The 16,969-nt window shown below is 50.2% G+C and overlaps 3 protein-coding genes across 3 annotated transcripts; 2 read left to right on the top strand and 1 right to left on the bottom strand.

Annotated features, from left to right (window-relative positions):
• Positions 1-9,209: 9,209 nt before the first annotated feature.
• Positions 9,210-11,150, top strand: A1O9_04941 (uncharacterized protein; the record flags this gene model as incomplete). Its single annotated transcript, XM_013407227.1, has 1 exon — positions 9,210-11,150. The coding sequence occupies one exon, from the start codon at positions 9,210-9,212 to the stop codon at positions 11,148-11,150; it is 1,941 nt and encodes a 646-aa protein (XP_013262681.1).
• A 1,725-nt stretch (positions 11,151-12,875) lies between these two features.
• A1O9_04940 (uncharacterized protein) lies at positions 12,876-13,628 on the bottom strand (the record flags this gene model as incomplete). Its single annotated transcript, XM_013407226.1, has 1 exon — positions 12,876-13,628. A coding segment is annotated over one exon (753 nt), but the record flags the coding sequence as incomplete, so codon positions are not given.
• Positions 13,629-14,190: 562 nt separating this feature from the next.
• Positions 14,191-15,981, top strand: A1O9_04939 (mannosyl-oligosaccharide alpha-1,2-mannosidase; the record flags this gene model as incomplete). The annotated part of the gene is made up of 1 exon (XM_013407225.1): positions 14,191-15,981. The coding sequence occupies one exon, from the start codon at positions 14,191-14,193 to the stop codon at positions 15,979-15,981; it is 1,791 nt and encodes a 596-aa protein (XP_013262679.1).
• Positions 15,982-16,969: the final 988 nt, after the last annotated feature.

The following is a 16,969-nucleotide window of genomic DNA, read 5'->3' as shown; positions in this document are numbered from 1 at the left end:
TCAACCCGAGACAAATTGCACCTCACTACTTGGCCACTCGTCTACCCACTCTCACCGCTGATCTGGAGGGTTGCTATCGCACATATTGTTCATCACCACCAAGTCGAATGGCTAGGCGCTGATGAAAAACATCTGTATGCAAGCCATTCAGTGAATTCTAATCCCCACTGGTGACGTTGGCACAGAAATATCGGGTATCTCGTGCGGGAGTGTCAATCTATCCGGCCCAAGTAAGTTGGCAAGCATGATTAGACTCACACTTGTTGACCTAACACTCGTGACGATAATTAAGGTTGTCATGGAGGAGGCGGGATGCTGTGTCAAGGACAGACAGCCTGAAGCGCAACTCATCGAAAGCAATGATGGGCTACTGCTAGTGGTGAGCGGTGGACTGCCCGGCTAGTTCTAGTTGAGTCGCCTCACCAAGACTGGCTGTTTTTTGACAGGAGATGGCGACCAAGAAACCTCCCCTCGTCGGGCCACGACACGAGTGATCGACAGCCACGTTTAGCAAAATTGACGGTTCCCACGGGGTAGCGCGTTGTGATCCAAATCTAATTCAAATGCTCGAATTGGGCAGATCCATGGCTTTAAGCAGGCTCCGACCAGCGAGGTATAGTGACACTTGATTGGTTGGGACGAGTATGCGCAACGAATTTTCAGAAGTTTCTCTTGCATTGACGCTGCGTCAGTCTGCCACTAATTGGTGGTGGTGCGACTAGACACACATGCCGGTCTGTCAACGTCAATCGCCACATCGACCTCGATCACAGGGATCATGGATTCAGCATCGCCCCTGGACCTGACTAGCCTCAAGAGGAAACGACTCTGCCCTAATTATCTATATAAGCATGGATGGGACGGGAAAACGCCTCCGCCTAGGGGAACCTGCCGAGATAAACTCACCCCGCATAAACGCCTCCGGGCTCATGATGGTGTCCACTGCATCCTAGACGGGACGATTCAATCTGGATCGGCTGGTTTATCTTAACCTTGTTGCTCCGTTTCTTGAGCATTGGACTGATCGGATTCGCAACATTGTCACTGAAGCGGAGCCGTACGTAGAGAGTGGTTGTGTTCCAATCGAAAAAGCTTTACACTTAAGTAATAACGCTGCACGCTCTCCTCCACCGCTGCCAATTATTCCCTTGGTGGAAGCGGGTAATTAAGTTTTACGCCATCGCTTGGCCAAATGTCCGTTCCTAAAATCTTCAGAACAGATGCATGACCATCAGCAAAATCTTCGGAAGTCATTGCGGGGCGGCGAGTGGATAGGACGGCGTTGAAAAGGTCTGAGTCGACACACTCGTGTCGCAATAGTATGTACTTGGCCTGGGAACGCGGGCGAGTCGAAGTTGACCTCAAATTTGATTGCGGAATTTTCCACAATGCATCACCACCCAACTCGCACGCGTTGGTGGCTGGAATATTGGATGATTCATCCCATCTTGCCTTTGTGGCCGAAAATTAGCAAGCGTCAACTGCTCTCACGAGCATTTCGTCTAATAATGAAGCCTCACCAGTCCCAGACCCCGGGAGCTGATCAGAACGTCAAGGAACGCAACATGTACCTTTCGGAGTAACATATCGATGTGGTTCATGTGACAGACTTTGGCGCTGAAGAGACTGTGTCCAGGCACCACGCTAATGTTATCTGGCTTTGTTCGGCGATGGGGCACAACACATCACTCATTTGAAGTACCTTGAACACCCGACTTATCTCCAAAACAGACTCGAGGCCCAGGACATCCTGCACGCAAGGAGCAGGTGACTTCAGGTCCGACATGGCCATGCCAAACAGGTGACCTTCACAGTGGCAACCTGCCTCGCAATTGGCAAGTGTCTTCTGGGTTCCAGTCCCTGGATAATAATGGATACTGCGAGGACCTCGTCTGGATGCAGTCTCTGCTAAACAGCTGTTTGAGTTGGGGAATACCGGGGCTCGATCCCTAACCCACGCATTCTTCTGCACAGTATTTCCTCGTGAGAATGATCTCTAGGCCTACAAGGCTTTGTTGATCTTTGCGCCAGAGAAACCTAGTACTACTACCAGTAGCTATCATGCCTTCTGGTGTGGCAGCCTAGTAAAGGAGCCCTTGAAAAATTAGGATGTAACGCCCAACCAGGACTTTGGAGGTGAGTCTGGTCGATTCGCACGGACTGCATGCATTACACCAATACCATAATGAGGATAGCCTTGTCATAATCCACGTTGTTGCTCCTGCACCTCGAATCCAGACTGTTCCTGCTCGGCCAGCATGAATCTTGCATTTTCCCAGCTAATCATTCGTTTTCCATCATACAATGTGCTACCAACATTCTCTTGTGAGAAACAGGTTCAGTTGGCTCTACGAAGATACTAATCAGTTTCACTAGCTCGGAAGGGTTCTGGCTTCTCGTGACCACACAAAAGTTTTCCAGCCAAAGAAAGATGACTTGTGGGTGTATTGGTAAACTGTTTCCACAGCATTCCACTACTTCCGTGCCTGAGTACGAAAGTTCCACCACGAACCTATCAAGATCCAGTCCAGCAGCGTGAAGCGACAACACCAAGATAGCCTAGGTCAAATACGAATCTAACAGAAGTCGTTGCCAAACGATAATCTTTACCTATTATCTTCGATCGGTCGAGTTCGACTTCTTGGCCGCTGCTGGCAGCCTGGCACCAGGCTGGAGGAATTTTTGTTACACGATGGCTCGGGGTTTCGCAGAATGTATGCATGCTATTTCCGGCATAAGTACCTTTGGAGCATAGGACAGTTCCAGCTGAGCGGCAGGCCAGCGGGTGCCTTCAGATCCAATCTCGATAACTAAAGCCGACAAGCGGTACAGATTGAGAGGGAAATCGACGATGTATCTAATCATTAGCGTTAGCCCTTCGCAACGCTCCGTCCAGAACCCTGATTGCCATTCCGTGGGTCGCTAAACAATGAGCTGCCAGTTTCGGATCGGCACCCAGTGGGTACCCTGGATACAGTGGAATGTCACTTGAAACTCTCATTAGTATTGCCACCGCACTTTAATTTTCCACCCAGGAAGGCTACTGGCTTGGAACTAAGGGAATCGGTTTCGATGTGTTGAGGATTGCTTGCTAGACATTTTCCAGAACTGCTACTAATATGACGTGCAACCTCATGGTCAAAAAGCAATCCTGTCCATCCTGACTAGCTCGTTCTATTTTACCATTTAGAATTCAGGGGGCATGGCTATTGTGTACTGGACAGGAACTTGACCCTGCCAGAAACACCTTTGTGACCACAATGGGGTTGGTAGGCGTCAACTGGGTCGTTCCTTGAGGAAATGTGACAGCTTGCCACGCTGTTCAGTACATGACTCGTAAGCAATCACATGCCCTAATGGAATATCTCGCTTGCTGAGATGCCATGCAGCATTGGTATCATGGTATGATGTTGAAAAGTCCACTCGAGTCCGTTGAAGCCGGATTTTTCTGGCCGAGAGAAAGGGGGCCTTACCTGCCTGAGCCAATTCTATAGAAGACGCGTCTGCTCTCGTGAGAAGAGCATAGTTTGTCAGTGATGTAGCCCTATCGAGTACTCCCTACATACTTTGATTGATAGAATAACAAATGGCAACTAGGGAGACCCCCGGGATCTTTGTATAATTGCGCCGAATTAGCGTTTGCAATGATCATTGTCATCGGTGTCTCTTAACCACGAGAAATCGGATCAATAATGTTGCATCCTTGGAGACCAATCCCAGCTTAGTACTTAACGCATACAATAACACATCTGACACAGGTGAGAAAATTCAATCTACGCAGTCCAAGAGAGTGAGAGATTCTGCGACCGGAGGCAAGGTTATAGGAACACGGACAGTTGTTGGAATTTGGGCGTGCTCGCACAGTCACGAGAGCCCGCATCAGCTGGACAAGGTCCAATTCTTCTCTGCAGACGTTTAGCGTCCTCTTTATGATTGGGGTTGTTCCTTAACTTACACTAAGAGAATCTGCACCTGAGTCAAAAAATTCGGGCACATGCTTTTCTCAACACAAATCACACTCGGTCGTTTTGACTCTAAGGTTTAGGGCTGTGGCTAATGGGAAGAGCGGCTTCCAGTAAGACCCATGAATGTCACAGTATGAGGCTAAATCTCCACTCTCATTTCAGCCCGCCGAAACTCTATCCTAGACTTCGGATACCCCCCGTCTATTGGTCGGGAAAAGATGCCGAGGCGGCACAGAACAAACGGGCCGGCTTGGCTGACTGAGGTGGTTAATAATCCCACAGCCATCCTACTATGCACGAGTATATACCGTACATACTCGGTATACCATCCGTCGTAAACTTGTAACAGGCACATCCCTCGCGATATCGCATGGGAAAAGGCCTTACCTTGTTTGATTAATCTTGCCGACTTAGCTAAGCTTCTTACTCGTGCACTACGGGTATGTCTGCTGCGTCTCGTGCAGGGAAGTTGTAGGTATGTTTGTTGCATTAGGCAGTCCTTTGATCCTCGGCTTGAAATAGAAGCAGCGCTTTTGGTCAGAATTGGCTTGGGCTGCATGGACTCGAAATGTCCACCCCGCCTTGGAACCTGTCAGCGAGGGACAAAATGGCATTTCCTCTTCTATTCCCTGACTGGCTGCTAGACCTTTGAGCTGTGCCGTGGGCAAGGGATTGAGTTGAGAGCCTGAGAAGAAGAGGCTTCTGGCCTTGATCGGAGCCACGTCGTGCTTTTCCCAGCTTTTGCATCTCTCTGTGTGTCTCTCGCTCGTCCCGTTCGAAGGGGAATCCTCGATTCAGGAAGGCTACTTGACAACTAGTGACCTAATGAGGCTAAAGCTCTGAGAAAAGTGGGGCCCACATCGTCAGCATGCTAAAGTGCCCATGCAAATTGACGATGTCCATTTCATTCTCCAAGTAATTGATCACCGTCGTTATCTGATCCACCCACAACCCTCTCAGCCCTCTGCCAAGGGGCCCTGCAAGACTCGGGCTGCAGCAGACCGAGTCACGCGCCTCTCCATCCTCGAAAATCGATCATCTATCTGGCTGGGACGTTTCATACTGCTAGGTTCCGTATTTCACGTGCAGCTGCTCCGGTGACCATTCTGCACTACCACAATTATCCGGCGTGCTTAGATTATTCAATTCTTGCCGACTATGTAGGCTTACCCGATCCAAATTTGGTCGAGGGAGGCGTTGCGCCTCCGACGATTAGCTTTTTCTTTCACAGTGAACAAGTGATCATAAAAACTTGTCACCTTGATTTTGGCTGGGCATTTTGGAGAGGTTGCCGAATCACTGCAATCCCTGTCCGACCGGATTGGTCGCCATGCCGCAACAAAAAAATGACCTGTCATATTCCTTCAAGACGGGTGGAAAGGCGTTCCGACCAACCTAAATCTATGCAAGCCGCTCCTTGTGTAACCAGGGACTGTGTAGCCTTTGCTTCTGTGCATTGCGTGGCGTCGATACCAGGGTTTCTGTTCATTTCCCCTCTTCCCTTTCCGACCTCTTCACTACGATTCGATTTCGGTCCATGTCCTTCCTGCGAGATCCTTGGTTTGACGTCCCGAGGAGGAAAACCCTTCATACTGCTCACGGCGACAAACCGGCCTGCTAGTATTGCAGAATCCCTTGATCCGGGTAAACGAGATGTAAAGACGCACAAGGTATGAAACAGGAACGTGGTACTGCATTGGCCACATCGCATAATGAGCTACGTGGACTGTGCTGCACTGTAAGTACAAGGCCAGCATCCCTTGCGCATCAAGAAAGATGGATATGGACAACCGGGCTTTCCTCGCAACACTGCGTGGTCAATTCTGAGAACGAGGTCTATCCTTGTTCCAAACTTATCATAGTATATGGGCTTCCTTGCTTGAGCTTGCTGCATGAGAATGAGACTTAGAAAAATTTATCTACAGCGAGGGACAAAGACCCCGAAGGCCGATGCATACAGGCTACGAATGCCGGGGGCATTCACTCGGTGTACAGCTGAACTTGGAGGCCATGAACAGAAGTCGTTAAGCTTTTTGAGGACCGTCGTGTAGGTGAGCACTCTGATCTGAGACAACTGGGAACTTGAGTACTCCCGAGAGGGTGGTAAAGTACATTGTTACCAACTCAGACTTTGTGCTTTGTCAATGGCAAAGTTTGCGGGCTGCGCCATTGTTGTTCCATGCCAAACAATTCTGGTCTGGATCCCGTACTGTGAGTCCTCAGCCTTGCTGTCTTTGCCCTCCGTCATCAGTCGAGTCGGGCCCCGTACCTAGCCTTCATGTTGAAGTACTTGCATTGCAAAGAGAGTGGGCGACATGCCAGCAGATGAGGCTTAGTACAATTTCTGTAGGGCACGAAGCGCACAAATGCCCATTCGTTGGTCAATTCTCAGGTCCTCTAGACGAAGTGCACGCAAAACAGGCGGCAATGATTGCTCTAGCGAACAGCAATCTGTTGTTTCTCTCGGAGCATGGCGTTCCATCCGGGGCATTACTGGGTCTACCTCAGTAAGGCCCGGTGCGAAAACGTGCATATCATGGATCTATTGCTTCAAGCATCAGCAAGCTTTGGGCGCCACAGTACCAATGTTGCCTTCCAGATTTCAACAATACCTGGAGTGGCATGCTGGACGGCAGCACACGGCCCGAAGGATCTTCCAATCAGTCCATCCTGGTGGTGAAAGACACGAAGTCATCCTCGCCACCCTGCAGGTCATCAGTTTGCAATGGAGAAGGAATACCTCAGCCTGATGAGTTGTCAGGGGTAGCGAGGGTAGAAGGCTGCAGAAGCTCAGGGGCTCGGGACATTACATTCATGTTGTCGAACCACCCGCTCTTTAAGTCATATGATGTGTGAGTGGGGTTTGGTCTCGCTCAAATACGCTCCGGGCCTGGTGAAGGGCTGATTGACGTGGTTCGCTCATCCGCCCCACCTACAAGAACGGCGTGCTCAGGCAACGGTTTCTGCTCACGAACTGTGACGTTGGCAATGAGTTGTCTGATACGAGGCACAAGGTACCGAGTCCTCTCTACACATGAGTCGACGGTCCTGGCGCTGGCATGGTCTAGTTCTAAGTACATGGATGTGCGGCCAGGGGCTTAAGTTAACGCAGATGGTTCTGGGAAACGAAAGCTTGACCCATCGACAGCAACAGGGTAAATCGTCTCTCTTTCCCGGTCCTGCGCACCTAGTCCGTACTGTAGTAAACCGAAAGATGAATAGTGGTCCGACGTTGGCACGTGTTGTCCCAACACAATGGGAGTTGAGAGATTGCCGGGTGCCCAAGAATACCTCATGTCTCGTCCGGTCCTCACAGAACGGCGGTGTTGAGAAAGGCGAACCAGAGGCCAGCGAATAATAGGGGGCAACTCCAGCTTGACGGGACCGGGCCAAGAGCGAAGATTATGTATGTACTGCGCGATTTAATCTGATTAGATGAGATGCAGATTGGCGTCGCGAGGAGATTGGATAAGATTAGATGCATTGGTGAGGGCGGGCTCGGTGGGGTATGTGTTGGAGGGGTCTTGGCACACTTTTTGTTGGTTCGTCGCAAGCCCCGAACTCGTCCCCTCACCACCCCTTTGTAGTCAACCTGAGCGGCTGGCAAGGGAGCCGGCCGTAATCGGAGGTCAGTGCAGGTCAGTGCAGTGAGAAATCAGCTCTTGAGTGTCCATGCTGGTGATTTTGAAGATTGAGTGTGATCTCTACAGTACTTCGGACTTGGCTTTCAATGTACGAATTTGGGAGTCTGAGTCGAGACAGCCAGTTCTACAAGCCTGAAGCAGGCTGGCTGTTAGAGGCTGGCAGTCGCAGTGCCTTGCAGGTGTCATGAACAGCCGGCGAGCACCGGAAGCAGTCCCAGCGGGATAGCGCGGCCAAAAGCAATTAGTATAATCCTCCCCATGGTGGGGCTTCTGCGAGTATGGGTCAGTCGTAGACGAACGAACATGATTACCACGACGTAAGTATCAATCATATCTTATCCGATTGCAAGATATGTACAGTACGAGTATGCACACATATCAATCTAGATGCATGTGGAAGCAAATAATTGGTGTAATAGCGATGGTTTGTACAAGCGATATCCACCCTGCGGCTGAAGCTGGATTCCAATGTGGCATCTTTGCTGGCTGAGATGGCCGAAATCGCACGGTGTAGACTACTGGGCCGGCCCCGTCATTCCTCACTGCCGTTGCGGAACTCATCCAACGAGATGAAGACGCTCAAAGTGGAGGTCGAGGGTCAGAGTAAAGATCAAGGAGAGTTGGATGAAGGAGCCGGGTGGCCAGCCCAGTACCAGTCGATTGATCAGCCCATCGGTCAAGTCCTCGGCGGGGATGGTACGGAAGCCCCTCGTACGATCGATACAGGGCTCGGAGCGGGGGGGGGCAGATTGAAGGAAGAGATATGGGACTCGGAGTGATCGTGATTCATGCCGACCGACAACCAAGTAGTACTGCTGCCAGTGTACAGTACTAACTCGTAAGGAAGAATTTGCCGCTTGGCTGGCGAAAAGCAAAGCATTCTGTACACTCAGTGCCCGATTTCCGACCTTGGGATTCCCATCCTTCAAATTACTACGAGTATTCAATGAGCGCTGATTGTGGTTTTATTTCCCCGTGCACGCCCGTCGTTTCCCCATTTCCACGGAACTTCTTTTTCTCCTTGCTCCTGGGAGGTTTGATTGTTCTTCCTCACCATATCTTACAATTCACGCTCTCTGGTCCTGCAACAGTTGATTCCTTGTCGGCTTCGCTTATAGACAAGCACATGCTCAATCAGCTATACCACTCACTGAGTCAATAATACACACTGTGGAAGAGATCTTGTCCGTCGGCTCTGGCGTCGGCTGTTCCCCAAAGTGCTTCTCGGGTGTTGTGGGCAGCAAGGGTTGGGTTGGGGTTTGCCGCTCGGTGTTCCAGGTGTGCCAGGTATGCCCTGAGGAGGAAGGGCATCACCACAACCACCGTCGCAAGGACACGTTCCGCACGTTACATCATCAACACGAGCCGTCTTCGTAAGTTTTTGGGTTCCCCCTCCCGATATTGGCCTGTGGACCGTGACCTTCTATCACGAGTGCTGCACGTTTTCAATCATTCTATAATGCTGCCAAATCCCACCATTCCCACTTGATTGAATATCTATCTAGTGGCCGCTCTTAATTCGACATGGCGTTGTTCACTGATCTTTCCCACAAGCACTAACATGAATTCACACTCAGGACCTACTCACACAACTCTCACCATGCGTCCCTCGCACTCTCTCGCCGCCACCGCGCACCCTCTACCGGTGACGGAAAATTCACATCCTAATGATCCCATACCCGAAGAGCCTACTCGATCAAGAAAACTACCCCTCAGTGCCTCCCAGCTTAGCCAGTCGCCGCCGTTATCTGCCGCCGCCACCAATGCCTGCTCTGACGACGCATCGAGTGTCGACACCCGGCCCAGCACGCCGGTCTCCGACAATCTATCCGACGATTCTCTCGATGAGTTACAAGAAAGACCCAAGGACGAGATATCAGTGAGGAAAAGACGTGCATCAACCTTGTTGGTGTCTCAAGATTCCGAAGATGCAAGAAGATTCTTGGGAGGACGAGGTGCTGCAACCTCCATGATTCAAAAGGCATGCTGTGGCGGAGGCTGCTGTATGCTGAAAGAGTTAACCACCAAGGGCGCTCCTCAAGGAGGAAACCCGGTCAACGTCCCAGAGAATGATGCTTTTAAGAGCTTGAAAATCAGGCTTGGTCACTTAAGCCTGGACAGTGAGCTGACAGAAATCGTCGAGATGCCGAACAAGACCGTTTCCTTGGAATCTCTTATAACTTCAGCTCCTCCACGCAAGTATGAACCTAGCCCAAAAAAGGCCCCTGAAGTCCTCAAACACCCTCCGAATTTTGTCACGCCTCACCCTCCCTTTGAGGTCTTTTCAGCACCCCTCTTCCACGCTCGCGAATTGACGAAACCTGGCGCCGAGAAAAGAACATACCATTTTGACATTGATGTCACAGACTATCCAAAAGAGAGTGGAGAGGTCGATTTTGTGGTTGGAGGTGCCATCGGAGTTTGCGCACCCAACTCCCCTGATATGGTCGATGAGATCTTTAATCTGCTTGGTGTTCCCAGCTTCGTGCGAGACAAGCCGATCCTACTAAAGACGACCACTGGAAGATGGCCTACTATTTGGGGAGATGAGGCAGCACGGGAGCTTGTTACCACTCGAAGAGAGCTTCTCACATGGTGCTCAGATATCCAGAGCTATCCACCTACAAAGCAATTATTCCGAGTTCTTGGAGAATATGCTGAAGACGAACATGAGAAGATGATTCTGATGTTTCTAGCTTCGGCACAAGGCCAAGCCGCATTCTGCGACCTTCGAACTGGTCCCTATCTGACCATCACACAACTACTCTCAGCTTTCCCATCCTCACGTCCACCACTCGATTCTCTCCTGACCGTTCTCAACACTTTGATGCCTCGGTTCTATTCTCTATCTCAAGACCCCATGGTATCATATCAGAAAGACGGTACCACGAAACGACGTCTCATCGAAATCGCGGTCACAGTTCACGAAGCCGACGACTATTCCAAAGGACAACGGACGGGTGTCGGGTCTGGGTTCCTAGAGCGCCTTGCACGACAAGTCATGCAGGCAGAGAAGGAAGGCAAGAATCCAAAAGATCTTGACCTCCGAGTTCCTATGTTCAGAGGTCTCATGGCAAATCCACTTGCACGAGAATTCGTCTCTGATGGGCCTATGCTCTTGATTGGGGCTGGCGTTGGTATTGCCCCCTTTCGCGGCTTTGTCCACCGTCGGCTAAAGTCGGCGAATTGCGCAAACAAAGTCTGGGTCCTCCAAGGCGTACGCGATAGCCTTCTTGACGAGCTTTACTCGGGTGACTGGGGTGTCCACGAAGACCAAGTCAAGAAAGTGGTCCAGTCGCGAAGCGGGGAAGGAAGATATGTTCAAGAAGAAGTTCGAGCACAAGCTGATCTTGTGTGGTTCATCATCAATGCCTTGGATGGCCGGGTTTTCGTTTGCGGAAGCTCCAAGGGTATGGGTGAAGGGGTCGAAGCCGCACTCGTGGAGGTTGCGGAGGGCAAGGGCAAGCTGAACCACGAAGAGGCCATTGCTTTCTGGGCCGAGAAGAAAAAATCAGGCCAGTACATCGCCGAGACGTGGTGAAGAACTATAACGACCAACAATGATAGGACCGCGGTAAGGGAAGGGCTTCGAAAACTACTATTAAAAGGGCGGATCGAATCTAGTCAGCATTTTTGGTAAAAGTCTTCTGTGAGAACAGAACCATTTCAAAATTCTAGCATTAGCCTCCTTGCCTACATCGATCGGCAAAACGGGGGCTCATTGGGAGGCAGCAAGCGTCAACAAAAATACAATTTCTCGACATCTTCAACCTTCACACATATCCTGAACCTCTATGCGCGCGGCATCAACTCATCAGCACACGGGTTCTCCCCAACATTCAAAGAGGCTGGTGCATGCCAATGACCCTTACACCTTTCATCAGCAATAACGCATTCTATGAATGACCAGTTTTCTTGCCAGGAGAGGGCCCGGAGAGGCATAACATCGAAACGGCATGGCGACCGGCGTTCTCATCAAGTGATTTTATCGAACAAGACTTCCCACACGTCTGTTCTTGGGAAGTGAAGGCGTTGCATTTAAGAATCGGCCTACAAAACTTTTGAATTCAAAAAACCCACACGCACCACTGCAGATACAAAGCATGGTTGTTCGGTACGGCCATTGGCATTTTCACAGCAACATTGTTTGGACACTGCACTGGGCGGCTGTTTTCTCTGACCTTCTAGTCGAAGATTTGTGTCCTTGGTCTTTCGCACTGGACCATAGCCGTCGGGAGTGTGGTTAGCTGCACCATACGTTTGAGCGTGACGGTTCAGTATAGGACATTTATCGCAAAATCCCATGGCGGTGTTGCTTCGTCGAGGGGTTATCGTCATTGTCAATGGTGGCGATTCTTTGTATATGTATGTCTTAACCGCAGTGAAAAATGAAAAACAAAATTGAAACTATGAGACGTATCTTGCCCTCTCTTGTGGAGTGATCGATACGATACGTACTTCCCTACCTTTCGCGGGATATCCTAGTAGCGGCCCAGGATAGGTAGCTTGCTGCTTTGAGCGGAGTATAATTACGTATGCAGCTTGGGAAAAGAAAAGTATGCTTTGTTTCATCTCGTGGGGTATGTAGTACCATGTTTGAATGCTCTTGCATGGATGTTACTCCCCGATACTATAATAGATTGATTGGCAGGCTTAACCCAAGACAAGTGCATGTGCTCGATTCATCTAATCAACCTTGCGTAACATATTTAGATATCCACCTAAATAGGTATCCTTTCGTACAGGTGCATCCACTGATGACTACATCTGTCCTGTGCACCTCTTGGGTAGAAAGAGATGGAATAAACAGTATTCGAGCCAGATTGCAGGCATACCATACGTCGATTCACCTGATTCGGTCACGTTTCTCGTCCTTCTTGGCGATAACTCCGTGCTCGGTTGACCCTTTAGTTCGTGCTGCCTTGCAAAGACGAGCGTAAGCTGGAGGGAATTGGGTAAGTCCGAAGAGCTTCGAGTCCGCATGTCAGTGGTAAGATTCTCGGAATTTGCGCCGTCGGAGTTGCTTCGTGGCCCATCGCCCAATTTCGACCTCTGGACATTCCGAGGCATTGAGTTGGACAGCGTGTCAAACCCCTGGGCTGTAGGTTACTTTCTCCGTGCTGCAGTTCCCGCTTCGCGGGAGACTGCTGCCCAATCGAATCCATAATCTTGAGCGCATGATCTAGAGGAAGTGTAACGTGCTCTGATACGCGAGATAGGTAGGAGTTTTGCGGCTGAGCGAGAAAGGACTCATGTGCTTTCAACCCCGCGAGCCTCGCAACATGTCCATGTACAGGGTCGCCAAAGAAAAGTCGGCGACTGAAGGGGACTTTGTGCTATCTTGAACTCTCATGCCAGTCTTACGGAACAAGTCTCGGCTGTTAGTCGAATTGTCGATCCGTACAGCCGTACCGTCGAGCAGAGATTCGAGAAAACTTCGGATCATTCCCTCGTCATCCTTGTGCACTTCGGTATCGCTGCCGGAGGAATCCTCGTCGGAGTCGGCGTTGTAGGAGATCTCGAACACCAAGGCCCGAATCGTGCTACCTGCTTGGTTTGGACGACTAGGGATCTTGAGGTCGCCGAGACGGACAGTCCATTCGCCATTGCTCAGGGATAGAGAGGTGCCATTTTCCAATGTCAGTGACTGTCGGTGTGCCCATTGTGGCTGCAGTTTCGTTCCGACCAGTTGAGTAAAAGTCTCAAGAGCGGACGATGGGATAGTGATCATGGTTGGAGTGATGAGGGCATGGTTGTCTTTCTTGCTGTCCTTGGGCGCGGATGTCGCCACGTACGTTCTTGTAGGAGTGTGAGAGAGGGTCAGGATACTGGTGAATTTGCGTAAGGAGATATCGGCATTGGGGAGAAGAGAAGACGTGTCAATGAACAGGCGATGATCGAGGAAGAAGGCCGGGAGTGGTTGAGCTGGAAATGATCGAGAGATGTGGGTTATCAAGCTAGTTGATGGTGAGGATTGATGGGGAAGGATCGGGAGGAAGAAGAGCCTGGAAAGTGTAATCAGCGGAATTAGGAAGGAGAAAATGCTCAAGTGTCCAACTTACCCAGTTATAGCCATGGTGAACGCATCATACAGGGGGGTTCATTGTTCATGATGAAGAGTGTCTCCAAAGAGGATCAGGGAGATAACGCGCAATAATATTACAGTAATATGTACAACCAAGATGTCACGCCTTAGATCCTCGGACAAAATTTTAGTAACGAGCAGAGAGCCGCTTAGTGGATAACTACACAGGATAGCTCACACTAGCACCGACTAGCGGTTGAGGGCAGAGCACTTCGGCCTCTCGGAGGATTCTATCCGCTCGCTAAGGAGTACTCCGTAAAGTACTCCGTAAAGTACTCCGTACCTGACTTGCTCATACAGGAGTCAAGGACCCCCCGTGGTCAACTTTCTGACACTTTCCGGGGCCCGTAACGGCTTCCACTGGGAACAAAAGAATTGGACCTTCTTTCCCCAGATGATCGGGACAAGCCGCTGTCTCCGAAACGTCTCGTTTCTTAATTCCAGACATCTTTGACGGAGCCAGTTATGGTGTATTCTTATCACTTGTCCACGAGTCATGATCCTCATCAGACGTCTCTGGCTCTTACCAGCCTTCTTCATTTCCTGTGCCCTCTACTACCTCTTCCTCTACCCGAAAGAGCCCTCGTCTTATCCCCATCCTGAACGCAAGATTCACTGGGTGAAACATGAAGAGCGCTACCCGGTAGCTGGCTACCGCGATCTACCTGTCGGACCTCTTGCGCAGATTCCAAGGATACAGTATGATTTCGAGTCCCATCCCGAGCCCCCTGATGCCAAATCCCTGCGAGAAAAGCGGCAAGCCGCTATAAAAGACGCTTTCTTACATGCTTGGACTGGATACAAAAAGCATGCGTGGACACGTGACGAAGTTGCTCCCATTAGCGGAGCATACCGTTCAAGTTTCGGTGGATGGGGTGCCACGCTGGTCGATACTATGGACACGCTTTGGATCATGGACTTGAAGGCTGACTTTGATCAATGTGTCGATGTGGTCAAGCATATTGACTTCACTACGAATGAGGAGGAGTACCTGAATATATTCGAAACCACAATTCGATACATGGGAGGTCTTCTTGCCGCATATGATCTGTCCTTGGGCAAATACAAGCTGCTCCTTGACAAGGCCGCTGAACTAGGCGAGATCCTGTACTCGGCATTTGACACCCCTACGCATATGCCCATGGCGCGTTGGTCCTGGAAGAAGACTGCTCTCGGTGGGGAAGTCGAACCAAGCGAGACCACCCTCCTCGCTGAACTCGGCAGTTTGACCTTGGAATTTACGAGGCTGAGCCAGCTAACAGGCGACCCCAAATACTTTGATGTTGTCACGAGAATTGCCGAAGAGATGGAGTGGCACCAGAACAAAACCAATATCCCCGGCTTATGGCCTACTATCGTCAATGCTAAGACCCTAAGCTTTGACTACAACCATTTCACCTTCGGTGGTATGGCTGACTCCACCTACGAATATTTGCCCAAACAATTCATGCTGCTTGGAGGCCGAGACAAAAGGTATAAAAATATGTATGAGGACGCCATCGAAGCGGCACAACGATATCTGTTCTTCCGCCCCATGCTCCCAAAAGGTGAAGATGTCCTGTTCAGTGGAAATGCTCAATTGACGACCCTGAACACTATTCCAACTTCAAATCTCGAACCGCAAGGCCAACATCTGACTTGCTTTGTGGGTGGGATGGTGGGCATTGGTGCCAAAATATTCGCTCGTCCAGATGAGCTACGTGTGGCTCGTCGATTGGTTGAGGGCTGCGTCTGGGCCTACAACGCCATGCCGTCCGGATTGATGCCAGAGACATTCTTCATGTCAGCATGTCAAGTGGGTGTACACGAACCACAACCCGGCAAGTGTGACTGGAATGAGGACAAGTGGTATGAAACAATCGCACAACGAAGTCCCGCGGGCAAAGACGCGGAGCACATGTCTGCTGTCGAGCGAGGTAAATACGTGGCGAAGAAAAAGCCAGTCTTTCCAGGCTTTACAGATCATCCTGATAACCGCTACATTCTGCGACCCGAAGCCATTGAATCCATCTTCATCTTATACCGCATTACAGGCGATCGCACCCTACAGGAAACAGCTTGGAAGATGTTCCAGTCAATTGATACCCAGACGAGGACTCAAATTGCCCATGCTGCAGTTCATGATGTGAGAAAACCAATTCCCGAAAAGAGCGACCGAATGGAAAGTTTCTGGCTGGCTGAGACGCTCAAATATTTCTACCTCATCTTCAGCGAGCCCTCTCTGGTGAACCTCGATGAGTGGGTGCTGAATACAGAGGCACATCCTTTCCGACGGCCAACCAGCTGAGCTCACATTTCAGATTGAGGTATGCCTGGGTTATGATTTGCGACTACTTGAGCATTTGGTGGATCAACTCATCATAGAGCTCAGAGCGCATGTCGATATCTCTCGTCAGTGATCCTTGCCTACATGTTTTTGCGCTCGAGCCGGTAGCAAGCATCTCATTTCAAGCCAAAGGCTGGACGGAAACACCTCGCACCATCTCTACTCAATGGTGATTGGCTATGAAGCGTTTTAGAAGCAGCCATCTAGGCCAGCAATTATTAACATGCAAGGTTCCGGCTCTTCGAAGCTGGGCTATACACATCAATTTGCGCTCTTGTGGGAATGATGCAAAAGACTTCCTAAACGGCTCTGAGTGCCACACTAAATGAGCTACACAGGAGATTCTACGCCGAGCCACCTCACTGGCTGTCGATTCAGTCTTGGCTGGCGAAATGATGCCTACCGCAAGACCACACCATCACGCTACGACCGATTGTTCAAGAATTGGATACAAGCCGTGCATATGTCGTGTCTAGCTACTGGAACAGCCCACTGCTCGATGGTGCTTATAAAGATGCAATATGCTGCTGTAAATGCCAGAGTGACAGTCTGTTGTAAGCCACAACCCTGTAAGATGACGAATTTGGACAGGTGGAATTTCAGTCGATGTATGTGCCTGGTGTACGAGCGTGAAGCAAACACTTATGTAGCTACGGAGCTCGATACAATCTAAGAAATGAAACCTTATTAGAAAGCGCATTATTTGATGCGCCAAACAACTTAAGTTAGGTATTCAGTCGACCTGCATACTCTTACAAGGCCGTTGGAGGCTGACGGCTCCATTCTCCCACCATCTCCTTCCTTTTGCACCTCAGTGCTCGTCTTAAACCTCAGTGCTCGTCTTGTAATCTCTCGGCCTGCCACCCGCCAATCCAGCCACAAACACACCCCCTGTCGCAGCAATGGCACCATCTCCCAAGTATGTAAACACACATCCCTGAGAATCGAA

This window comes from Exophiala aquamarina (genome assembly GCF_000709125.1).
Source record: "Exophiala aquamarina CBS 119918 chromosome Unknown aczIA-supercont1.3, whole genome shotgun sequence".
NCBI lineage: Eukaryota > Fungi > Ascomycota > Eurotiomycetes > Chaetothyriales > Herpotrichiellaceae > Exophiala > Exophiala aquamarina.
Note: the sequence above shows the minus strand (reverse complement) of the source record. Positions and strands in the feature narration are given on the sequence as shown.